The following is a 21,063-nucleotide window of genomic DNA, read 5'->3' as shown; positions in this document are numbered from 1 at the left end:
CCCATCAGAGGAGCATTTGAACCACGAGACTCTGGTGGAGAAGGCGGCAGCATCTGCCTCAGGATCCTAACCTTCTCTGAAACTTCAAGCCCCCCTCCAAATGTTCCATACCCCTAAAAGGGAACAGTTCCACGGCGTGAGAACTACTGACCTAAGCAACCATAAGTCTTTCCTTATGACTGCCAGTCCTGTAATTGCATCTGACTGCCAAGTCAGGGAACAGGAATATTCTCAGCTTAAACAATCAACTTTTTCACCAGTATGAAATGGCAAACAGCAATGCTTGTAGCAGTTTAACAGAAACTTTGTAAGACTGGGGAGTTCTCCTGACGCATTCGACAACTTCAAAACAAAACCAAAAAAACCAAAATGGGCACGTAGGCTTTTCTAACCAGTCTCACACCAAGTTTGCTTCCCTAGACATATTTTACCCACTCCTCCTGGCTTTCCCACTTGGGCTCTATGCACCCAATAGGTACATTTCAGTTCCTCACAGTCCCTTACAAGATGCATAGACTACATTCTCCATTAGCTAACCACCAGGAACCTGCTATTTCAGTAATAGATTATATGAGATAGCGTGATCTAAGATGCAAGATTATGGAAGACACCGGTGAAGGGTTGCTGAGGAATTGACATAGGGTGGCTGGGCTGGTGACTCTTTCCCTTTGTTGCTCTGACCAAAGGAGTGCTCCTAGCTTGGCCTTTTAAAATGGTCACGTGACTTCCTCTGGCTCAGACTTCACCAGCTTGATGTCTTTCAGATGCTATAGATGACAATTCCATTCAGCTGATGGGCACTGTGGTCCAAAACATCTGGAGGGCACCAGGTTGGCAAAAGCGACTCTGGTCTGGGTGGAAGTTATTCGTTTGGCTGCTCTCCTTGTAATTTCCTCTGCCCAATGGGAATGGACAGTAATTATCTATGTCAATGCACAAACTTTATGGAAGCAGCTCTCACAAGACAGTTGTGACTATGAACAAATTCAGTCTCGAAAAGCTGTTTTGCACACCAGCATCCTAAGCGTATTTCCTTGGAAGCAAGTTCCATGGATTTTCAGTGGCAATTATTTCCAAGCATGCATGTTTAGCGCTGCAGCTTAAAAGGTGATCATAGCTGCTAATAATTGTTGCTAGTAAATTATTGCTACCAATGATTCTTATGCGTGTAGCTGCATTGTATTGATGGAATATGCAAATCTTTCATGCTGTCCTTTGTCAGAGGATTTGCAATTCATTCTTCAAAGTGGCCTGCCAGCAAATAGCGTAGAGGATGAATGGCACTTTTGGCCTTTTGAGGATCAGGCTGCTCCAAGCTAATGAGATCATATTCTTACATCGTCAACTGCAGCCGTCATGATTTTATGAACATAAAGTATGAAGTCCTTTCTGCATCTGGGTTCCCTTTTGATGTGGATCTCGCTGCGGAGGGACTGCTAACTGAACTGAACGTTTCAAGGAAGCCAATTTACTCAGCTGGTTGCAAACCCTTTGACCTCAATAGTGGAACTTGGCAAATCAACGAATACCCGAATATTTAGTGCTCTTTCAAGAATTGCAAAAATGCTCCATAGCCCATAGATCCTCCTGTAGAATTCTAGTTTGTATTTTAAACATTAGTCTTTCTTCTTCTTTCTTTTTTAGGCCAATGAGACTAGTTAATTAAGCCTGAGGGGTTATGAACTGTTGGCAGTTAATAAGTCATAAAATTCCTCCATAAAACAGGATGCTAGATTCCATCACTGAGACAAGGAGTACAAAGAGCCGGTGTATAATATCTAATTGTACAAAAGGACTGGGATTTCTCAATGACTGCTCATCTGGAGTCTCAAGGGCATGCTGACTGTGGTTTCCTGATTTTTAGAAGCCGGTTTAAAAAATGAGTGTATTAAAGAGTAATTTGCCTGAAAGTTCAGGAAGTTTGGGGTGGTGAAGGGCGGATGGAAAGGGGGGAGGAGAGAGAGAGAGAGAGAGAGAGAGAGAGAGAGAGAGAGAGAGAGAGAAGAGGAAGGAAGGAAGGAAAAAGAAAGAGGGAGAAACACAAAGAGAGGGAGAGAAAAAAGAGGAGGAGAAGAGAAAGCAAAAGGGCTCTCGGCACACTGGCTTGGACATGATTGTGTTTGTCATCTGTTTTCTTTCCCCTTTAGGATGTTCACCATGGCAACGGTACACAGCAGGCTTTTTATGCTGACCCCAGCATCCTGTATGTCTCTCTCCATCGCTATGATGAAGGCAACTTCTTCCCTGGCAGTGGAGCCCCAAATGAGGTTAGGTTTATTTCTTTAGAGCCCCAATTTTATTTGTATCTTTTCGGGTAATTGCATTGCATGATTACCCCTAATTTTCTCATCCTCGACTGGTGCTTTAAATTGCACTAGATTACCAAATAGTCCACTGGGGCCAAGGGACCAGCGTAGAACAAGTGCATAACCCAGAACAGTCCTTGTCAAATGGGGGCCAGGTTGATTTGACATGCCGTTTGATGTTTGTTTCAAAAGGACGTTTTTTGGATGTTTTCTTATTTTGATTCACTCCTGGCCTTTCCTCTCTCCCACCCCCCTTCCTCTGGCACTCCCCCCCCTCCTCTCCCACTTCTCCTTTCAGGTTGGAAGTGGCCCTGGCGAAGGTTATAATATAAATATTGCTTGGACAGGTGGCTTGGATCCCCCCATGGGAGACGCAGAGTACCTCGCAGCATACAGGTTGGTTCTTGTTTCCTTCTTGAAAGTGCCAAACAGAAGTAACCGAGCCTGAAACGTACAAGAGTTAGAATTGCAGCAATCTTGAAAGCCATAAACGTGACCCGTGGTGGAACCTGGCTTAAAGTTTTTGAAAAAAGAAGAAAGAAAGATCTGTTATTATGTAGTGTTTGGAGACTTTGCTGAATTTCATAAAGAGTCAATGTTAATATTGCTGGCCACCCACGAGAGAAACACACACGCCATTTCATGCCTGAAGCAGTCGTGAAGTAGCTTAGATTGCTGGATTGTTTGGGGTTCTTGCTCCCACCCTGTAAACTGGTTAAAATTAAAAGCCTTTTCAAAGGTAAGAAATATAATGAAAATCCTAACTAAAGTGTTGGCATCATGATCTAACCAGGATTACGCTCAGTTCCCATTCATTCCCTGGAAGTTGCTTCCTGGTAAGTGGAAACTCACCGTTACACCCTGACCAAACATATACAGAACTAAGACCTACTGTTGGCAATGACATTTGTGATCTTCCATGTAAGATGTATGAGAATGGGGGTGTCAATTAATGGGAATGCAAGTTGAGTGGTTAATAGGCATCACAACCAGCCATTGTGCACATTCCCCTGGCCTCGTGGAGAATATGCACACAATCCATTTGTGAAGAGGGAATTGTGCATCTTCCCGAGTCAATATAGTGGACTTTGGGGGATGTGCCTATCTCGGCTGAATTTTGTACATTCTCTGGGCAGTATGCACAATCTCTGGTCAGTATGCACAACCTCCATGAAATATGCCTTATTCTTTCTGTGTCTCATTCAGAAATGTGAGCCCCTTCCTGGCTGCTTCTGGACCACTGCCTAATCTTAAATAGCCCACAACATACCATTCAAGCCAAGAGGACCCCAGAAAAATATTAACTTTCTTCTAATGTTCAACCTCCTTTACACCACTCTCGGTTGTTCCCCAGTCAGCTGAGCTACACAAGGGGGTTTGCCCATGTGTATTGTGGTCAACAAATGAATATTCATTGAGAGAGAGAAAAGTAGAGTTTTCACCTCTTAAAGAAAAGTTAGACTGCAATCTTATAAATATTTCGCTGGGAGTATGCCTCATTGATTCAGCGGGGCTTACTTCTGAGTAGACCCACAAAGGATTGGGCGATTAGTTGACCATTTCAGCCAATTAATTAATTATATGTACATAGATTTTCATGTGGTTAAATATTATTTCTGCAGAGAGAAAAAGTATGCTCTGTTTTTATACTATGTGTGTACTGTGATTCCGCACTCACCATCCTAGAAGAGACATTTCAGTCTGAGTTTGGGGGAAAAGGGAGAGTGCCTCTTCTGGGATGGCTACAATTTTTGCAAGTTTTTATATTTAAAATAACAGAGGGAGAATCTGCTGCCAGATTCATCGGTGGCATTCTTTAGCAAATTGCAATATTTTTAGTCGGCCAATTGTTTGCTTGTCAAAAGGCAGAATATAGTCAAAAGGACCACAAGAGTAATCTAGTCCAACTCCCCGCAATGCAGGAATCTCTCACCCAATGTGGGGCTCGAACCCTGAGATTAAGAGTCTCATGCTCTAGGGACTGAGCTATTCAGCCTGTGGGGCCTTAGAGTGCACTCCCCATTTTCCCTTTGTACCTGTAGAAGGAAGTTAAATCCACCTGATACCATGTGACACATTCAGTGATTGATAGGTAGGCAGCCCAACCAACATGTCAAAGCAGCTCATGGAGGCTTGGCCAATCTTGGATCCAGCTCTTTGTTGCATCCAGTTCCCTACCCATAGAAGTGTGTTCAGCAGATTTTTTTTGTCCTTGGCAGCTAGTGTCATCATATTCCAGGTTCCATTCTGTTTCTTCTGGAGGGAGTGGGCAGAGGTTACTGCTGTTGGATTCACAGGTTCGGGGATAGCGAAGATGCCAACACACTGAAACAGCCCTTTGGATATAGCCACACCACCTCTTGGTCCCTGGCTGTTGATACCACAGTTTAACCAATTAATCAAATAAATGTGGCATCCCTCGTTGATCTGCTGCTTTAAGATATCAAACCTGCCTTTCACATCCAAATTCAGATGTATTAATAAGGCAGCCGAATACAGTTGCCAAACAGTAGCATATACATTTAAAATTTATAAATTTAAATTTATAACTATAAATTTAAAATTTATAACTATAAATTTAAAATTTATAACTATAAATTTATAAATATAAATTTAAAAGACATACATATAAATAAAAAACAATGATCTATGCAATAAATAAAACACACATGAAAGAACAGAATCTTAAATCTCATCTACCTAGTCTACGTTGAGCAGCCTTCACTGTGAGTTTAGCTATATTAAACATTACAAACTTGTATGAACCAGACAACATATATTTAATCTTATTCATGTCACTGAGTGTAGCAGCCAATGCTAAAGATTTCTCCTTATATTTTTGCCTAGGTGTTTCAGACAGTTTAATGTGTGGTGTATTGTGTACTCTACCCAGGGGCTACTGCATACGCAAAAGTACTTTCATGTCCAGTTTTCTGCTATTGCAGCTGCACAGCTCATTTTTTTCTCTCCTCCCTCTTATGGTGAAAGTGCTTGATGAAGTAATGCATGTCAGGACTGGGCAAACAGTTGGCACTGGGTCAAGAATGCCAGGTCAAGTTTGCAAAAGCTAGTTCAGAACTTTACCAGCTGACAACGAAACCACTAATTTCTGCTCTGACCAATGTCAGAACTTGTAATTTCAAATGTTATATCTGCTGCATACCTTCGCTGCACTGCAAATATACCACAAAATCTATAAAACCTGCTTTTCCTCTACCCCCCAAGACTCTTGGGTGGTCCATGAAAACACAGCGCTGAGGTGGTTTTATATTCAGACATAACACACCTGACATCGACCCCAAACACACAAACAACATAAAATCACAGCCTCACACTGTTTCTGTGAAATGGGTTTTGATTTCATATTCATAATTTGCCTATTGTGGAAAACACCTCGTCAAAGATTCAGTTACTTTTAAGGTACGCCGTCCAAGCTGGTGTACCTCAGATGGTACCCACTGCTATATTTTCATTAATCCTTTGCTGAGGTCAATCAAAAAGTTGGAAAAAAAATAGGGTGTTTAGATGGCACAAGGGTTTGGTGCTGGAGTTCAGCTTCTCTCACCTCCTAAAAGCTTGGTTCACATTCAACCCCAGTTAGTGAATAAGGGTAGAATACTGGAAGCTGAGCCAAGCACATTTGGTGTTTAGTTCAACCGCATGGCTATCAGAAAAATTACCACAGTTGGACCGATGGTATCTCATCTGAAGGGGCAGGGAGGAATGCATCCTGAGGTAACTTAGCACATGTGTCAGCCCTTGAAACTAAACCCAGTCTTTTCCATTCAAAATCAAGGAGCATTTGGGACCTGCTGTGGGAAGCGAGTTGTGCCGCGCCCCCACTCTCCAAACGGCTTCTGATGCTGTGGAGGTTTGCTTGTGGTCAAGGAAAGTGGCTGCCTTGCCATATCCACATGCTTTGATTTCGCTTCCTTTTGTGTATGAAAGAGCAATTTAGCCCATTTAACTGAACAGTTTACTTAGGCGGATTGCCTGGGCTGAATGCCCTTGTAGTAAAATAAGAGGCCTAGCCCTGTGTGGAACATAAGTTGAACATCCTACTCCAAGGCTGCTATGCCTTCTGGACTATCATAGTCATAGTCTCCCCACACCCACCCAGTGGTGACTGGTGTCCTTAGGGTCTGGATGGGCAGAAGGTAGGAAGTCCAACAGTATGTGGTGCCAGAACCAATGACAGCCAGAGCCAATTTATTCTAGCTTTGTCCCCATCCTTTCCCCTGCTAGGATTATGCTGAGGCAATACTGAGACTAAGGAGGAGGAGGACCACCCTGGACTTGTTGTAAGTGAGAAGGCAAGCAGGTGGTAACTGGCTGGTGGCAAACTGAGGGTGATGGAGCGGTGCTCATTTCACTCTAATGAATTAGCTCCCACATCTTCTTCCTTTCTATTTTTCTTTATGGGTCAAGGATTTTCTGTTACATACACTCTCCATAATTTTTTACAGTTGCTGTGCCTATGTCCTAAAATGTAGAGAAGGGAATTCAAAGGAAGTGGACTCCCGAATTACAGGACAGACCCCGTAGTTACACAGGGGGTACTGTGCAAGCAAGGAAGCAGAAAAAAAATTATTTGACTAAGTGGTCAAAACTCTTACTGATATGAAAGCATTGTTTATCCAGATAGATGAAATGAAGAGTTAGAGTCTGGTTTTGGCTAGGTAGGGCAGAGGAGGAAACACCCAGTGATTGGGATGCAAAAAATGGGGGCATGCCTAGACTTGGGGGAATAATTTAAACTAGAGTTACTTTGAAAATGAACAAAAACGCAATGCAAGGCAAAAATGGTGGCTCTGTCGAAATAGAAAATGTTTCAAAACATTGGCAAAAAAACATCAAAATCTGAATTGCTGTTGTTTCAAATCTGCCACCTCTTTATCCAAGAAAAGGTTGTTATTTTCAGGTTGCATTCTTGAAATCTCTTCCTTCTTGCAGAATTCTAACTCTTTCCATACCAAACCACTTTTTTAAGATTTCCAAAGCCTGTGGCAAGATCCCTTTAAAACTGGGAATGTTTATTCCCCATTTTACTTGAATTATGGTTTGCTGCTACAGCCTTTGTTTTACAATAGCACCACAAGCTTGGTACGTGTTGATGAGAATGGTTAATGGTTTAGCATTATGTAGCCTTAAAGATCCATAAATATATAAACATGCTCATCAGAATGTATCTTGTTTGAAGGGCCGATGCACAAGGGAAGTTAGATGGTGAAAGGAGAGCAGGGAGCATGCAATGAGGAACAAAATCATGCTCATAATCTCATGGCCGTGGGTTCGAGTCCCATGTTGGGCAAAAGATTCCTGTATTGCAGGAAGTTGGCCTAGATGACACTCGTGGTCCCTTCCAGCTCTACAGTTCTAAGATTTTAAGATTCTATGACACAGCCTGCTTGCTCTTTTAATGCATTGCCATGGGTTTTAGAGTTATATCTGAATCATTCCAGTGTGGCTGTGAGCAAAAATGCTCATGCCGAAATATCTGTGGGTCTGAATTAGAAAGAACAATTGCAAAAGCAGTGAAGGACGGAGTCCCAAGTGGAATTTTGCTTTGGGCAATGGATTTTCCGCATATATCTGTCTGGGGGAGGCAGGAAAACAGAATTACCAATGGAATTTATTCCTTTAGTGGGCTTCACACACCCCTCATTTAAACCCTTTAAATTCACAAAGGAAACAAAGCAAAACAAACACAAGAGACGTCTCCTCACTCAAGCTCACTTTCCAAAAGAAAATGAATGGGGCGGGTGTACTTTTTAGGAGTCCGGCAATGGTGACAGTTGCAAACATTTGATTTTTAAAAGCTGCCTTCCCAAGGTGGGGCATAGGAATAGAGGCAGGGGAGCCGGAATGGAAACTGGTGAATTAGAAATGGAGCCAGTGGGGAACCTGACAAGTCAGAGAAGGAGCTCAGTAGAAAATAGTTGATTACAGGCAATCGAGATTCACGGGCCTTCCCTAGTTTCGCCTGAGAAGTGCTTTTGTGAGTGCTCAGTGCAGGCCTCCCCATTTGGCCGATGAGGCTGTTTTGGCCACACCCACCTGCTCTACACCTAGCATCATCTATGGCATTGGGTGGGGGGAAGGCTGAGACAAATAGGGGGAGGGGACTGGTGGCACCTGCAAGGGCCAGTGCATACCATGTGAAGTTTTTGCAAGGACTGACAGTCAGCTGATCAGCTTGCACAGCTCAGAGAGGACAAATGGACACAAATAGCCGCAGCCATACCCTCTGCTCCCATGGCTTTCCTTCTGCAGGATTGTAAAATAAGTTCTTGGTCTTGAGAAGTGGGGAGAGAGAAGGCAGCAGTAGTGGAGGAAGGTTGTAAGATCAGGGTGAACACAAGCAATCCCACTCAAGTATTTGAACAATGCTCCCTGCCATAGATGTCAACTTTTCCCTTTTTTTAAAGGGAAATTCCCTTATTCCGAATAGGATTCCTCGCGAGAAAAGGGAAAAGTTGACAGCTATGCTCCCTGCATAACAGAATCCTGCAATTCAAAGATAAAGGAAAGTCAGGACAAAATATTACATGTCGATAGTGGAATCTATCACAAGCGAACCCCGAGAAAATCTGATGGGACATGAATTGGTGGGGGGTGGGTTAGGGAGAGCATTGCACACACACACACACACACACACACACACACACACCTGGCTTTCATGTTAGCTGACTTTTCATATTCTAATATTCTTTACCTTTGTTTTTGTTCAGTCGTTCAGTCGTGTCCCCATGGACTTCATGACCCCATGGACCAGAGCATGCCAGGCACTCCTGTCTTCCACTGCCTCCTGCAGTTTGGTCAGACTCATGTTCGTAGCTTTGAAAACACTGTCCAACCATCTCACCCTCTGTCGTCCCCTTCTCCTTGTGACCTCCATCTTTCCCAACATCAGGGTCTTTTCTTTACCTATCAAAATGCAATTTTATTGGTTGGGAGGTTTTAGTAGTAGCTGACGGGTGACCATAAGTGATGATAATGCCAAAAACTTTCCCCTTTTTAAACTGGGCCATTTTAAAAACTAGTATGAATACTGTCCCATAAGGTTTATCTTAGCAGCTTGGGATGGTTGAGCACTTGTCCTTTTAACATCATTTTAGCAAAGATTAACATTTTTATAACTCAAAAAATGTGTATGTGAACAGTGTCTACCCATTTCCTCCAGGATTGGCCTGTGTTCCCTATATGTTCCCCTGCTTCTCGGGGGGGGGGGGCGCATTTTCTAATGCTTAAGTGAATGGCTCACCTCTTTTGCTCACTATGTACACAAGAATGATGCGGAGATTAGGGGTGCGTGTTTTGTGCCGTGTTTCATTCTGGGGGAAAGTTTCCCCAGAGATTGTTTCATCCTTGTATGGGCCTCCAAAAGAGCCCATTTTCTTGTAGATATGTAACAAAATACCCTTGAGTAGATTGCCAGTGGAGGGAACTGAAGCTGAGTGCTACTTTTACAACCACAGCCTTCTCCTGTGTGAGCTAAAAGTTCCAGGCCTGCTAGTTTGGAGTCAGCAGGGAGCTCCGAAGTGATAGCTCCAGCAAGAGTATCCCAAGGGCTGTTTATTTAAAAGCAAAGGAGCCAAGTTCATTCCCTACCTTTGTACTTGCCTTTAAGGTTTCTTGCAGCAATTATGCAAAACCTCAACGATTCCGCATTTCAAACCTCAGTGATTCTACGTTTCACGTTCATGGGGTGTTTTTAGCTGCTCACGGTATGGTTGTGAAAGTTGTGTTGTAGGGTTGGTCTACTCATGGATATACTCATGGACTTATTTAGTTATTTTTCAGCTGCAACTCAGTTCTGGCACCTCTCAGGTGGGCACCATTGCCACTCTGAGAGAACAAGGGAGGTGTTTGTGGTGAGTTCTGGAACTTCTTTTTCTAGAAAAATAGCCCTGATTTTAGGACACGTAGCTCTTTCAGAACCTTCAGCTTGTTTTCAGTTCTTTGGTTCAGCCATCGAGCAACCCTACAAAGCCTGTTCCTATTCTTCCCATTTTGCAGTTGGGCAAATAGGGGCCAGCAGAGCCTGAGGTGAAGGACAAAATGGTGCTACCTATTCAAAACCAACTGGGCTGGCAGCTGAATCTTCAGTATCTGTGATGGGACAGCATTGTGCATCACACTCGAGAGGAGCAGGCTGGGTTAAGAAGAGCAGTGTAGGATGCCTAGCTCTCCCCAACCAACACCTTGCCATTGCTCACTGCACCCCTCCAGATGTGGTTATTGAGGGGGGGGACTTCTGCAGCATCCAAGAAAAGAGGAAATACACCACTACTTCCACCCCCAAAAAGAGGAAGACACCAACTTGCATAAAATGTGCATGGGCTATTTCTACACATAGATGAAAATTTATTAATAATAATAATAATAATAATAATAATAATAATAATAATAATTTATTTATACCCTCCCCATCAGGCTGGATTTCCACGGCTTCCAACAGAACATTAAAATGCAATAATCTATTAAACATTAAAAGCCTCCCTAAATAAGAATTTATGCATTTATTAATTACATTTATATTCTACCTTTTCCTCCAAGGATCACAAGGTGATGCACTTGGTTTTTTGCTCCCCGTTTTATCCTCACAACTACCCTGTGAGGTTGAGAGACAGTGGTAGGCTCACCCAGTGAGCTTCATGGCTGAGTAGGGATTCGAAACCCTGGTCTCTCAGGCCAAAGCCCAACACTCTTGACCATTACAACACACTTGTAATTGAAACAGAAAGACCAAACATAGTGGGGAAGACTGTGACTAGGGGCTGTTTGTGGCTGCTGGGTCTGCTGTTGAGGTGCTTCCTGTTGATAGGCAACTTCAAGACCTCTGCTGTCTCTGCTTGTGGTTTGTTGCATTTAAACTGGACTTGGGCTGGACAGCTCTTCAAGAAGAGGACTCCATCAATTGGAGGATTGTACTCTGTAAAGTAGGCTACACAGTCCAACCGACTGACTGACTGCTTCCTATACTACTCACAGGGCCTGTTCTTGGAGATTCAGACTTCTGGCTTCTACCCTTCTGAGTCTCACACGTGTTACTCCACATTTAACATCTCATGGTGGGGCAGGCGGGGTGGGGGGGAAGCTGGAGGGAAAAGAACAGTCCATGAAAGGCTTAAGTGCTCCTCTGCTCCTGTTCACCCCCTTGGGAACCAGCTCTTCCACATTTCAGGGGCCAATGGAGCTACAGCTATGCAAGTCTGCAATGTATAGTTTGTCTAAAACAGTGGGCCACACTGCCTCTAAACCACCATTATTCATTGAGAAAGAGGTGGACATAATTTCAGAAGGAATTCTTAAAAAAAAAAAAGTAAAGCAAATAACATTTTCTGAAGGTGGACTCATCACCCTGTTCAATAGTGAAATGGGAATATTTTCAGGATGACAAGCAAGAAATAGACTAACTGGTGTCTTCATGGTTAGAGTGACAATAGCGAGAAAGAAAGAATTGACCGGGGGGAGGGGAGAACTATATGAGAGCTGCATACTGTGCTTGAAAATGAACAGAACTCAGGAATTGCCAGAAAACATTTCCCAGAGCTCCACGATCATCACATTCCCTCCAAGTTTGTCCTTGTTTCCAAGTTTGTTCTCATATGGTGTAATCAGGGTGAAAAGTGATGAGGCGAGATAAAACTCACTATCTGTGGACTCGCTTGCTTTGCACTTTATTCCTGTTATATGTTTGGTTTGCCTGAGTTAAGTTCTGTAGTGTCGCCATTTTTTATTTTTTTTAAAGAATTAAATCAACTTGCAGAGAGGGTTGACCTTATATCGTTCCACAAAGCAATAAATGTTAGGTGCACTCCTGAAGGGGGGGAAATTGCCTCTTGCATTTTCACTTCCGAGAACAGTCTATTCTTACAGCTTGTCTGAAGAGCACCAGCTGCTTTCGTAGGGAAATGGTGAGAAACCCTAAGAAGGGGTCCTTGATAAAAATTAATTTTCCCCTGAAAAGTACAAGGATTTATGTGGCACTTCCATAATCATTATTGGGTTATTTAATTCTGCTGAGCAAGAGTTGATTTCCTTGACAGGCTGAGTTGTTGCACACTATGCCTGCGTGTCTTAATTCTTGGCATCTTTAATGTCAATGTCCAAGGGACATTGTTTGGAGGAAGGAATGGAAAAAGGTTTGTTAGGGGAACGAGAGAGAGAAAATGCAACACCTAGAGGTCTTCTGACTAGGTTTATTATACTTCAAAGTTTACAATAAAGCTATACCAGCAACCCTGCTTTTATTTTGTGAGTCGTGACACACAATCTCCTTTTTTCTTTCCTTCTTTTTCTTTTTTTATTTGGGAACTCCAACTTCTTCTCGCCAAAACACCTTTAACTCCCTTTGCTATTCCCCCTGAAACCAGCTTTTGAAAACAGCAGATGAAGCTCATTTAATCCACTGGAGAGCCAGAACAAAACCTTTTCATTGCACAAAATAATTACTGCAACTCAACTTTCTTACGGATGCACAATTCCTTTTATTGGCACGTCTGCATAGGGGGCAGGCAAGAGAGAGGATAATAAACAGGGCATGCATCCACTTTTATGTGATTTGAGTTGAAAACTGATTAAAGTCCTAGCCTCTAGATATTTTCCAAGAGTGGTTCAGGCTTTATCATAAGTGTTTCTAATATTTACAAAAAATGGTGAAATGAAATATTACAAGTGTATGGGTAATAAATCACATTCCCCGTATTATATACAAATGTTCTATAGAAACTGGCAATGAGATGAGAAAAATCATCTGCAAGATCTTTGAAAAAAAGAAAACAAAATTATTACGATTTTTATTTATTGAATTTATATACTTCCCTTTACCCGGAGGTCTCAGGTTGGAACCCCAAGTTTCTGTGGGTGCATTCATCAATATTTTAAACTATTCTCCCCATACATTGAATTGTATGTAGCTAACCAAAGCTGTTTCCAGGTTAGTTAGAGGGAGTGATGTGTTACTGGCCAAGGGAGCTGGCATACAGCTTCCGGGTCATGTGGCTAGCATGACCAAGCCGTTTCTGGGGAACCAGAGCAGCGCACAGAAATGCCGTATACCTTCCCTCCGGAGTGGTACCTATTTATCTACTTGCACTTTTGACTTGCTTTCGAACTGCTAGGTGAGCAGGAGCAGGGACCGAGCAACGGGAGCTCACCCCATCGCGGGGATTCGAACCGCCGACCTTCTGATCAGCAAGCCCTAGGCTCTGTGGTTTAACTCACAGTGCCACCCGCAATAGTAATGGGGGACAAATTCAGATTGTTTTGCACCTGCTTATCACGTCCTGAAACAATATGTGAACCGAAATGCAGGCCACCTTTGAAATTTGCACTTTTTCTGAATTTGTGATACAGTTCCTCAACCAAAAAAAAGAAGAAGTGTACATTAATAGGTATATGGTGCTTAAAATGCACAAATTAACACAAAGTTCAAAATGCATTCTGCTATGGGGAACTGCTTGTAGAAAAGTGTCAATTAGGCAAAATCACATGCAAACATGGGCATTTTTGGTGAAATCCACAGTAAAGTCCCAACACACTTCGGTGAGGGCTTAAAAATAGTATAAAATTTCAGACTGATGTTTTTATTTATGTTGGAAGCTGCCCTGAGTTGCTGGGACAGCCCAGTCAATGGGCAGGGTACAAATAATAAAATCATTATTAATAATAATAATAAAAGTGCAGAAGTAAACTTAAGGTTGTAAAAATGACAGGTTTAGAGAAGCTGAAATGGATAGTTTAGCTGGGGAAATTCCTCACTGTATAGAATCAGATTGAAACTCTTGATTATCTGTACTGAGATTGCTGAAAATAATATCTAGAATTGGCACACTTTCCTGTGCCAGCGCCCAGTATGTTTTAGTTGTCTTTGTTGTTGTTGTTCAGTCGTTCAGTCGTGTCCGACTCTTCATGACCCCATGGACCAGAGCACACCAGGCACCCCTATCCTCCACTGCCTCCCGCAGTTTGGCCAAACTCATGCCAGTCGCTTCGAGAACACTGTCCAACCATCTCATCCTCTGTCGTCCCCTTCTCCTTGTGCCCTCCATCTTTCCCAACATCAGGGTCTTTTCTAGGGAGTCTTCTCTTCTCATGAGGTGGCCAAAGTACTGGAGCTTCAACTTCAGGATCTGTCCTTCTAGTGAGCACTCAGGGCTGATTTCTTTAAGAATGGATAGGTTTGATCTTCTTGCAGTCCATGGGACTCTCAAGAGTCTCCTCCAGCACCATAATTCAAAAGCATCAATTCTTCGGCGATCAGTCTTCTTTATGGTCCAGCTCTCACTTCCACACATTACTACTGGGAAAACCATAGCTTTAACTATACGTACCTTTGTCGGCCAGGTGATGTCTCTGCTTTTTAAGATGCTGTCTAGGTTTGTCATTGCTTTCCTCCCAAGAGGAGGAGGAGCAGTTTTCTAGCCCAGTTCTAATGTAAAATTGTGTAAGCATTTGGGTCTTTGATGCAACCCTTCTAGAAGTTAACATCATTACAGCATTTGCACCCTGGTGCTTTATATGTATTGTTTAACTGCTTTCCTTTGGTGGATATTTTATTAAGGCCTCATTTTCCAGAATGAGAAGGAAGGGTCATTTCCAAAGTAGCAGAAACCAGGTTAGCCACATGCTTCTTTTAAATATCTGTTTTATGTAGCTTAGCTAATGAGACCACCTCTGCCTATTCTTTTTGTTTGTTTTCTTAAAATAAAAATTTTAAAATGTCACAGTGTGGATGCAGCTGTATAAATGTGTTTCTGCCTATTAATATGTAAACACACCCTATCCGGACAAAGTAGAGGTACTGTTAGCAGGTCTGCCTGTTTGTCTGTGGCTGCAAACTGTTTAGGAGGAGATAACGCTCATCTTAAAGTCTCAGGTGCCCTGGCAGGTGCCCTTGAATCCCACACAGTAACTAGAAGAGGGTCAAGTGGCCTGGTCAATGATTCAGTGGTTGTCCAGGCAGGGCTCACTAACACTCCTTTCTGAAATGACGAACAGCTGCTACTAGTCAGCATATATGATGCATAAGATCCTAAGAACATCCTGGCTGTTTTACACCCATTTAGCTAAGCAGATGCTTCTGTGAAGCCCCGAAGCAGGACATGAGCGCAATAGGACTCACCCTACTTGCAATTTCCAGCAGCAGCAGAGTTCATATTGATTCTGGCACTACGGGGCCATTGGTCTGACTCAGTATAAGTAGCTTCCTATGTTTCTAAAAGGGACGCAGGTGGCGCTGTGGTCTAAACCAATGGGCCTCTTGGGCTTGCCGATCGGAAGGTCAGTGATTCGAATCCCAGCAACAGTCACAGTGTCCTGTTGCACCAGAAGCGGTTTAGTCATGCTGGCCACATGACCCGGAACGCTGTCTGTGGACAAACGCTGGCTCCCTCATTCTGAAAACGAGATGAGCACCACAACTCCATAGTCGCCTTTGACTGGACTTAACCATCCAGGGGTCCTTTACCTTTTTACCTATGTTTCTAACCTTACAGCACCTTGGTTTTTCACTCCCCCTCCTTACCTGCCTCAGAACTCCCCTTCTTCTCCAACGTCTTCTGAATATTCAGCCCTCTCTTGGGAAGGCAATCTCTTTTCAAACCTCAGTTCCAATTATAGCTACTGCGTTGGATTAAGGACACTTGTTACTTGTACATGCAAAAGTGCATGGAACAGCATGCCTATCACTGTGTATGTGGCTATACATAGCAGAGACGAGAACACTCCAAAATATCTTGTCACACAGTGTGCATTCCCTTCTGCTTGAAGATCCACACACGCATTGCTGGTGCAAATGTCCCGAGTGCTTTAAAATATAACTAGATCTTGATTGCGCTGCATTTGGTTATTAATTTAAGCATGTGAGTATCATGCAAAGGGTTAAGAACAAACCTATCTCCATCCAGTGTGGCATAATAGTTAGAGTGCTGGAATTCCCACTCAGCCATGAAGCTCACTAGGTGTTCTTCGGCCAGTCACTGCCTCTGAGCCTATCTTATTTTACAGTGATGTTGTGGGGAATAAATAAGGGGGGAGAGAACCATGTACTCCACCTTGAGGTCCTTGGAAGAAAAGGTAGAATATAAATGGATAAATAAATAAATTCATAATCATAAATGTGTGAAAAACTAGAAGAGGTTTAAACAAAACAAGTTAGACAGCTACTGTTGAACTGGCTAATCCTAAATTAGGAGATGCCAACGTAACTTCTGGATCCCAACTTCCACCATCGCTGATCATTGGCTGTGCTGATTTGGGGCTGATGAGACCTCTAGTTTGAGCTCAGTCTGTGTCTGTGTTGGATTTCAAATTGTTTTTATTCATGGCATTGTTTTCATTGTTGATGTTTTAATAGTTAAATTGCTTCAATATGTTTTCTGGGAAGCAATTAATAAATGAAATGGAAAAAAAACTTCTGGAACATACTCCATTGGGTACCCTGTCTGAAGCCAAACCAACGGGATCAGAGCACTCCTTTAAATGACAAATTTAAGGGGGTTTGGAGGAGGCACAAAAATGTGCCACCTAACATGAGTTCCATATGTGATACCAAATAGGTGGCACAGTTTTACACAGCTGCATGGAATATGATTGGGGAACTTATTCATTCATTCATTCATTCATTCATTCATTCATTCTATTTTATTTACATGTGGCTTTTCCACACTCACAAAAATCATGCTCAAAGCAGCTTGCAACAAAGAAGCAGGGACACATTTCAAACAAACACTACAAAAAGAGTTTCATAATAATGTAGCAAAACAGTGACGTAATATCGATTTCATAGTGACATAGTCAAACAACAAGGTAGTAACAATTTCATAAGAACACAGCAAAACAAAGATGGAATAACACCCATAAACCACATTTCCATATTTTAAATATCACAAAATTTCTTAAACAACATGCAGCACCCAACAGCAAAAATAACAAGGGAGCTTCACAGTTTCCCCTCAGTCCTAAAACATCCCACCCATGATGTTCCTCAAATTCTTGAAGCAAAACCATAAAAGGGAAAACTTCATGTGATGCTTAAAATAGATTATGGATTAGGTTGTTTCACCTTCTTCAGTGGTAAAGGGATTTTGTTCCACTTAGGTGGAATCTACATACATGTTAAAAACGTTGTGAAAATGCTTTTAAAAAATCGTTTTGAAAAATGGATTGAATTTGCTATAGCTCACAGTCTCTGTCTAGTGTCACAATTGCATATTGCACTTTTAAACACATACAAAATGTTTTATTTGCAGCTGTATAGCTGCGTCCTATTACTGTGGTACTTCATTTGGTTTGTTGTTTCAAGCAACTGTAGAAGACAAAACAATGTAATGTGTTGGGCACACTACATTTCACAATAATTTCATTTTGAGGCTTTGCTTTCACCTTGACACACAATTCTTTGGTTTCCAGACCTCATGGTACTGCCCTGAATTTTTTTCTCCTTGAGCCTTAAGTACTTCCCAAACCATGTTTCCTATGGTGCCACATCCCTCAGTGACATAAGATTAAAGCACATATAATTTAGAATCCATTCTAGAGCTGGCATGATTTCATTACTCTCCAGAGTTTGAATATTTTGGAAATTAACAGTGTTAAAGAAGTTCGTGAAAACTATTATGCAATAAATCAATTCAAACTTAAAATGACATCAGATATTCATTACAATAAGGAACTGGCAGATAAATGGGTATTAGGAAATTTACAAATTTGGGGAGATTACGGTCTAATTGAGACCAGAAATTTATTGGGAACTGGTCTAACAAAGATCTGCAGGCAAAGCATTGGTGATGATGAAACATGCATTTCCAATATTCCATTTCCCCAGTATTTACATAGTGTCTTCTATAATTGCTAGGCGTAGTTCATTGAGGGACTGCACACAGTTTGAGATGATACTGAATGGTAAGACAGTTAAAGGAATCTTGAGTCAACTATATAAAATTCTAGGTTATCTAGATACTATAAGGTACCAGGATAATGAGAAAATGAGATGAATGCTAACATCTCACAAACAAGATGGAAATGGAAACGTTTCCAACACTTTACAGAGAAAAAAATAAATTGATTTTCTGGTGGTGTTTAACACCACAGAGATTAAGATGGATATACGTCAATGGGAAAGTCAGCTGTTAGACATGGGATGCAGCTTGTGCTATCTTATTTCATATAAGGTCCTATCCCCAAATAAGAAACTATTGGGTTTTGATAGTAAACGAAATTATCCCTGGCTATGAGCTGCCTGTGGATCTCTAGGCTATGTGGAAGTGTAAAACCTTCGATTAAAGGGAAATGGCTGCACATTTACTGATGAATCTGTCAACCACTGAGGATTGGTTTTACATGGTTAAACTTGCTAATCTTAAAAGAGTAAGAGAAGGAACACAGCAAAATGACTCATTTATGCAGAAGTGCAGCTTGTTTGTCCGTTATTGGAGTGATAAGGTCCAAAAACAGTTTTGTTACATGTTGTGATAGGAACAATCTGATTAATATTTTCCTTCCTTCCTTCCTTCCTTCCTTTTTTCCTTCCTTCCTTCCTTCCTTCCTTCCTTCCTTCCTTCCTTCCTTCCTTCCTTCTCTACCCCACCCCTTTCTTCCTTGGTTTTTCTTTTCCATGCTCCTTTGTTGTTTTATCTGGAGAATGTAAATAAATAAATAAAATAAAATTAGACACCCCTTATTTATTTATCAGTTCTGGAGAACCTGAAAGAATGGATCTGATGTAGATGGTTTGTTTACTTATTTAAAGTACTATTGATCTACTCCTTTCCTAAGGTTGAATTAAGGTACTCCGCTTATTTCTTTATTATTTTATTTATTTGTTACAGTCACATGCCACATTTCCTCCAGTGACCTCATAGATATGGAATCCTTGGCCTGATTCAAAAATAAAAATATTATTGGGGGCGTGGGGGGAAGAAAACTATACCAGACTTCCTATGCACATTTTGCTAATGCGTCAAACAACACTTTCAGAAGTACAATCCGAACGTTGGGGTGGGTGGGTGCGTTTCCCCCCTTTTCCCTCCCTTTCTATTATAGCCTTATTTCCAGCGGTATTTTCTTGACAAGCTCGGTAAATTGCTGGGTGTATTGGACCTTTGAGGCTTGGGGCAAAGAATGGGAAAATTATTTACAAAAGCTTGAAAATATTTAATCACAAGAGGCAGGGGGCAACAATGTTTTAATTATCAGTACCTTAGGCCATTGGCTGGCTGGAGGCTTTCTCAAACAACCAAATGCACTGAATAGCTGTTTGCCAGCCTTAGGGACAGGCCTGAGATGAAACAGATAAGATAATTGGCTCTAATGAAATCCAGAAGGCCTTGGCTTTCTTGTTTGAGCTTGGATTTGAAAAGTGCGTGTGGAAGTGAGGCTTAATTCAAACCAGTCCTGAACTAGGCCCATTTCTCAATGACTTTGATATTGTTTGAAGTTCTAAAAGTGTTCGCCACACCACTGGCCTGCTGGGCCGGGCCTCCCCGGTCACCTTAATTACTAAGCTTTATTGCTGACTTTACTACACAGGAAAGGAGCCATTATATGTTCCATCAACATCAGCTCTCCTCAGATTGGAGGAAAGGGCAGGGTGAAAGGCCACTGTAGGAAGGCAAAAACTTCACTTTGAGGTAGTCGGATCATTTACCAGTGTTGAATTTCACTGTGCTATGTGTGGACATTCCTTACAACACAGAAGTCAGATTTCTACTTTAAAAAACATTTTTTTAAAAAACCCTCCCACAAAAAACCCAAGTGATTAGTTTTCAAAACATTTTGTTTGCCCATGCTTTGTGAAGGGAGCCTTTCCCCCAAAAAATTTTGAGATTGGGATTCTCACAAAAAAGGGCTATTTAATCACCTTTGAGGGGAAAGATACCAAAGTTTAAGGTGCGTTGCAAATAGAAAGGATTCTTAATGCTTCTTTGAAGTGCAAATTCAAGAGGAAACCCTTAGAGTGAGGCCTGACGCCCTAAAGGGTTGGTTCTCCTATATCTGGTGCAATATCTTAGTTTAGGGAAATATGAGTGAATGCAAGGTGTTCTGGAAACATAGGAGGAGATCCTGTGAGGAGTCCCTGCAGTGGAGGTAGATTATATCTACCCTACTTCTAAAAAGAGGATTATTGTGCCATGTCCACCAAACAAGCATTACTGTGTTTTAGTTCTGAAACCGGTTGGCTTTATAATGTGCCAACTGCTACTTCCGCTTCCACTGTTGCTTTAATAAGCATTTGCAAACAAAGGAGTGGGGAAATCTCAAAGGTGCATAAGAAACACTGAAGTTTATAAGACTTTTCCTTGGGGAACCAACACTGAGGGTGTTACCAGTCATGGCAATTTAGCTGTTCTAATCATTCTGCTTCAAGCTGAAAACAGAACAGCAACTCTGATTCGAGGGCTCTAGAATCCAAATGGTTGTCACTAACAAGGAGGACAGTCCACCTTTCCCCAGACTCAAACATAGGCTGAGACTGGTGTGTTTGGCAGCACCATGACATGGCAGGATAGGGTTAAACACGCCCTCACTCCTCACTGCAGTTTGAACCATGATTGGACTCCTCTCTCTGTGGCTGCAACTTAGAGCGTAGGGGAGAAATGGACGTTGTTGGGTTTTGTTCTGTTGTTTTTAAGCCAAGCGTGGCCAAACTTGGCCCTCCAGATGTTTTGGGACTACAATTCCCATCATCCCTGACCACTGGTCCTGTTAGCCAGGGATGGTGGGAGTTGTAGTTTGTAGTTGTAGGGATGAT

At 42.0% G+C, this 21,063-nt stretch overlaps 1 protein-coding gene across 1 annotated transcript in view; it reads left to right on the top strand.

Moving 5' to 3' along the window:
- HDAC9 (histone deacetylase 9) overlaps nt 1-21,063 on the top strand; it is a 416,015-nt gene that overhangs the window by 333,630 nt on the left and 61,322 nt on the right. The window contains 2 exon segments of the mRNA XM_033164888.1: nt 2,148-2,267; nt 2,605-2,702. Coding sequence (XP_033020779.1) covers nt 2,148-2,267; nt 2,605-2,702 — 218 coding nt within the window.

Source organism: Lacerta agilis, chromosome 12 (assembly GCF_009819535.1).
Source record: "Lacerta agilis isolate rLacAgi1 chromosome 12, rLacAgi1.pri, whole genome shotgun sequence".
Taxonomy (NCBI): domain Eukaryota; kingdom Metazoa; phylum Chordata; class Lepidosauria; order Squamata; family Lacertidae; genus Lacerta; species Lacerta agilis.
The sequence above is the reverse complement of the archived record's forward strand: the minus strand, read 5'-3'. Positions and strand labels throughout refer to the sequence as shown.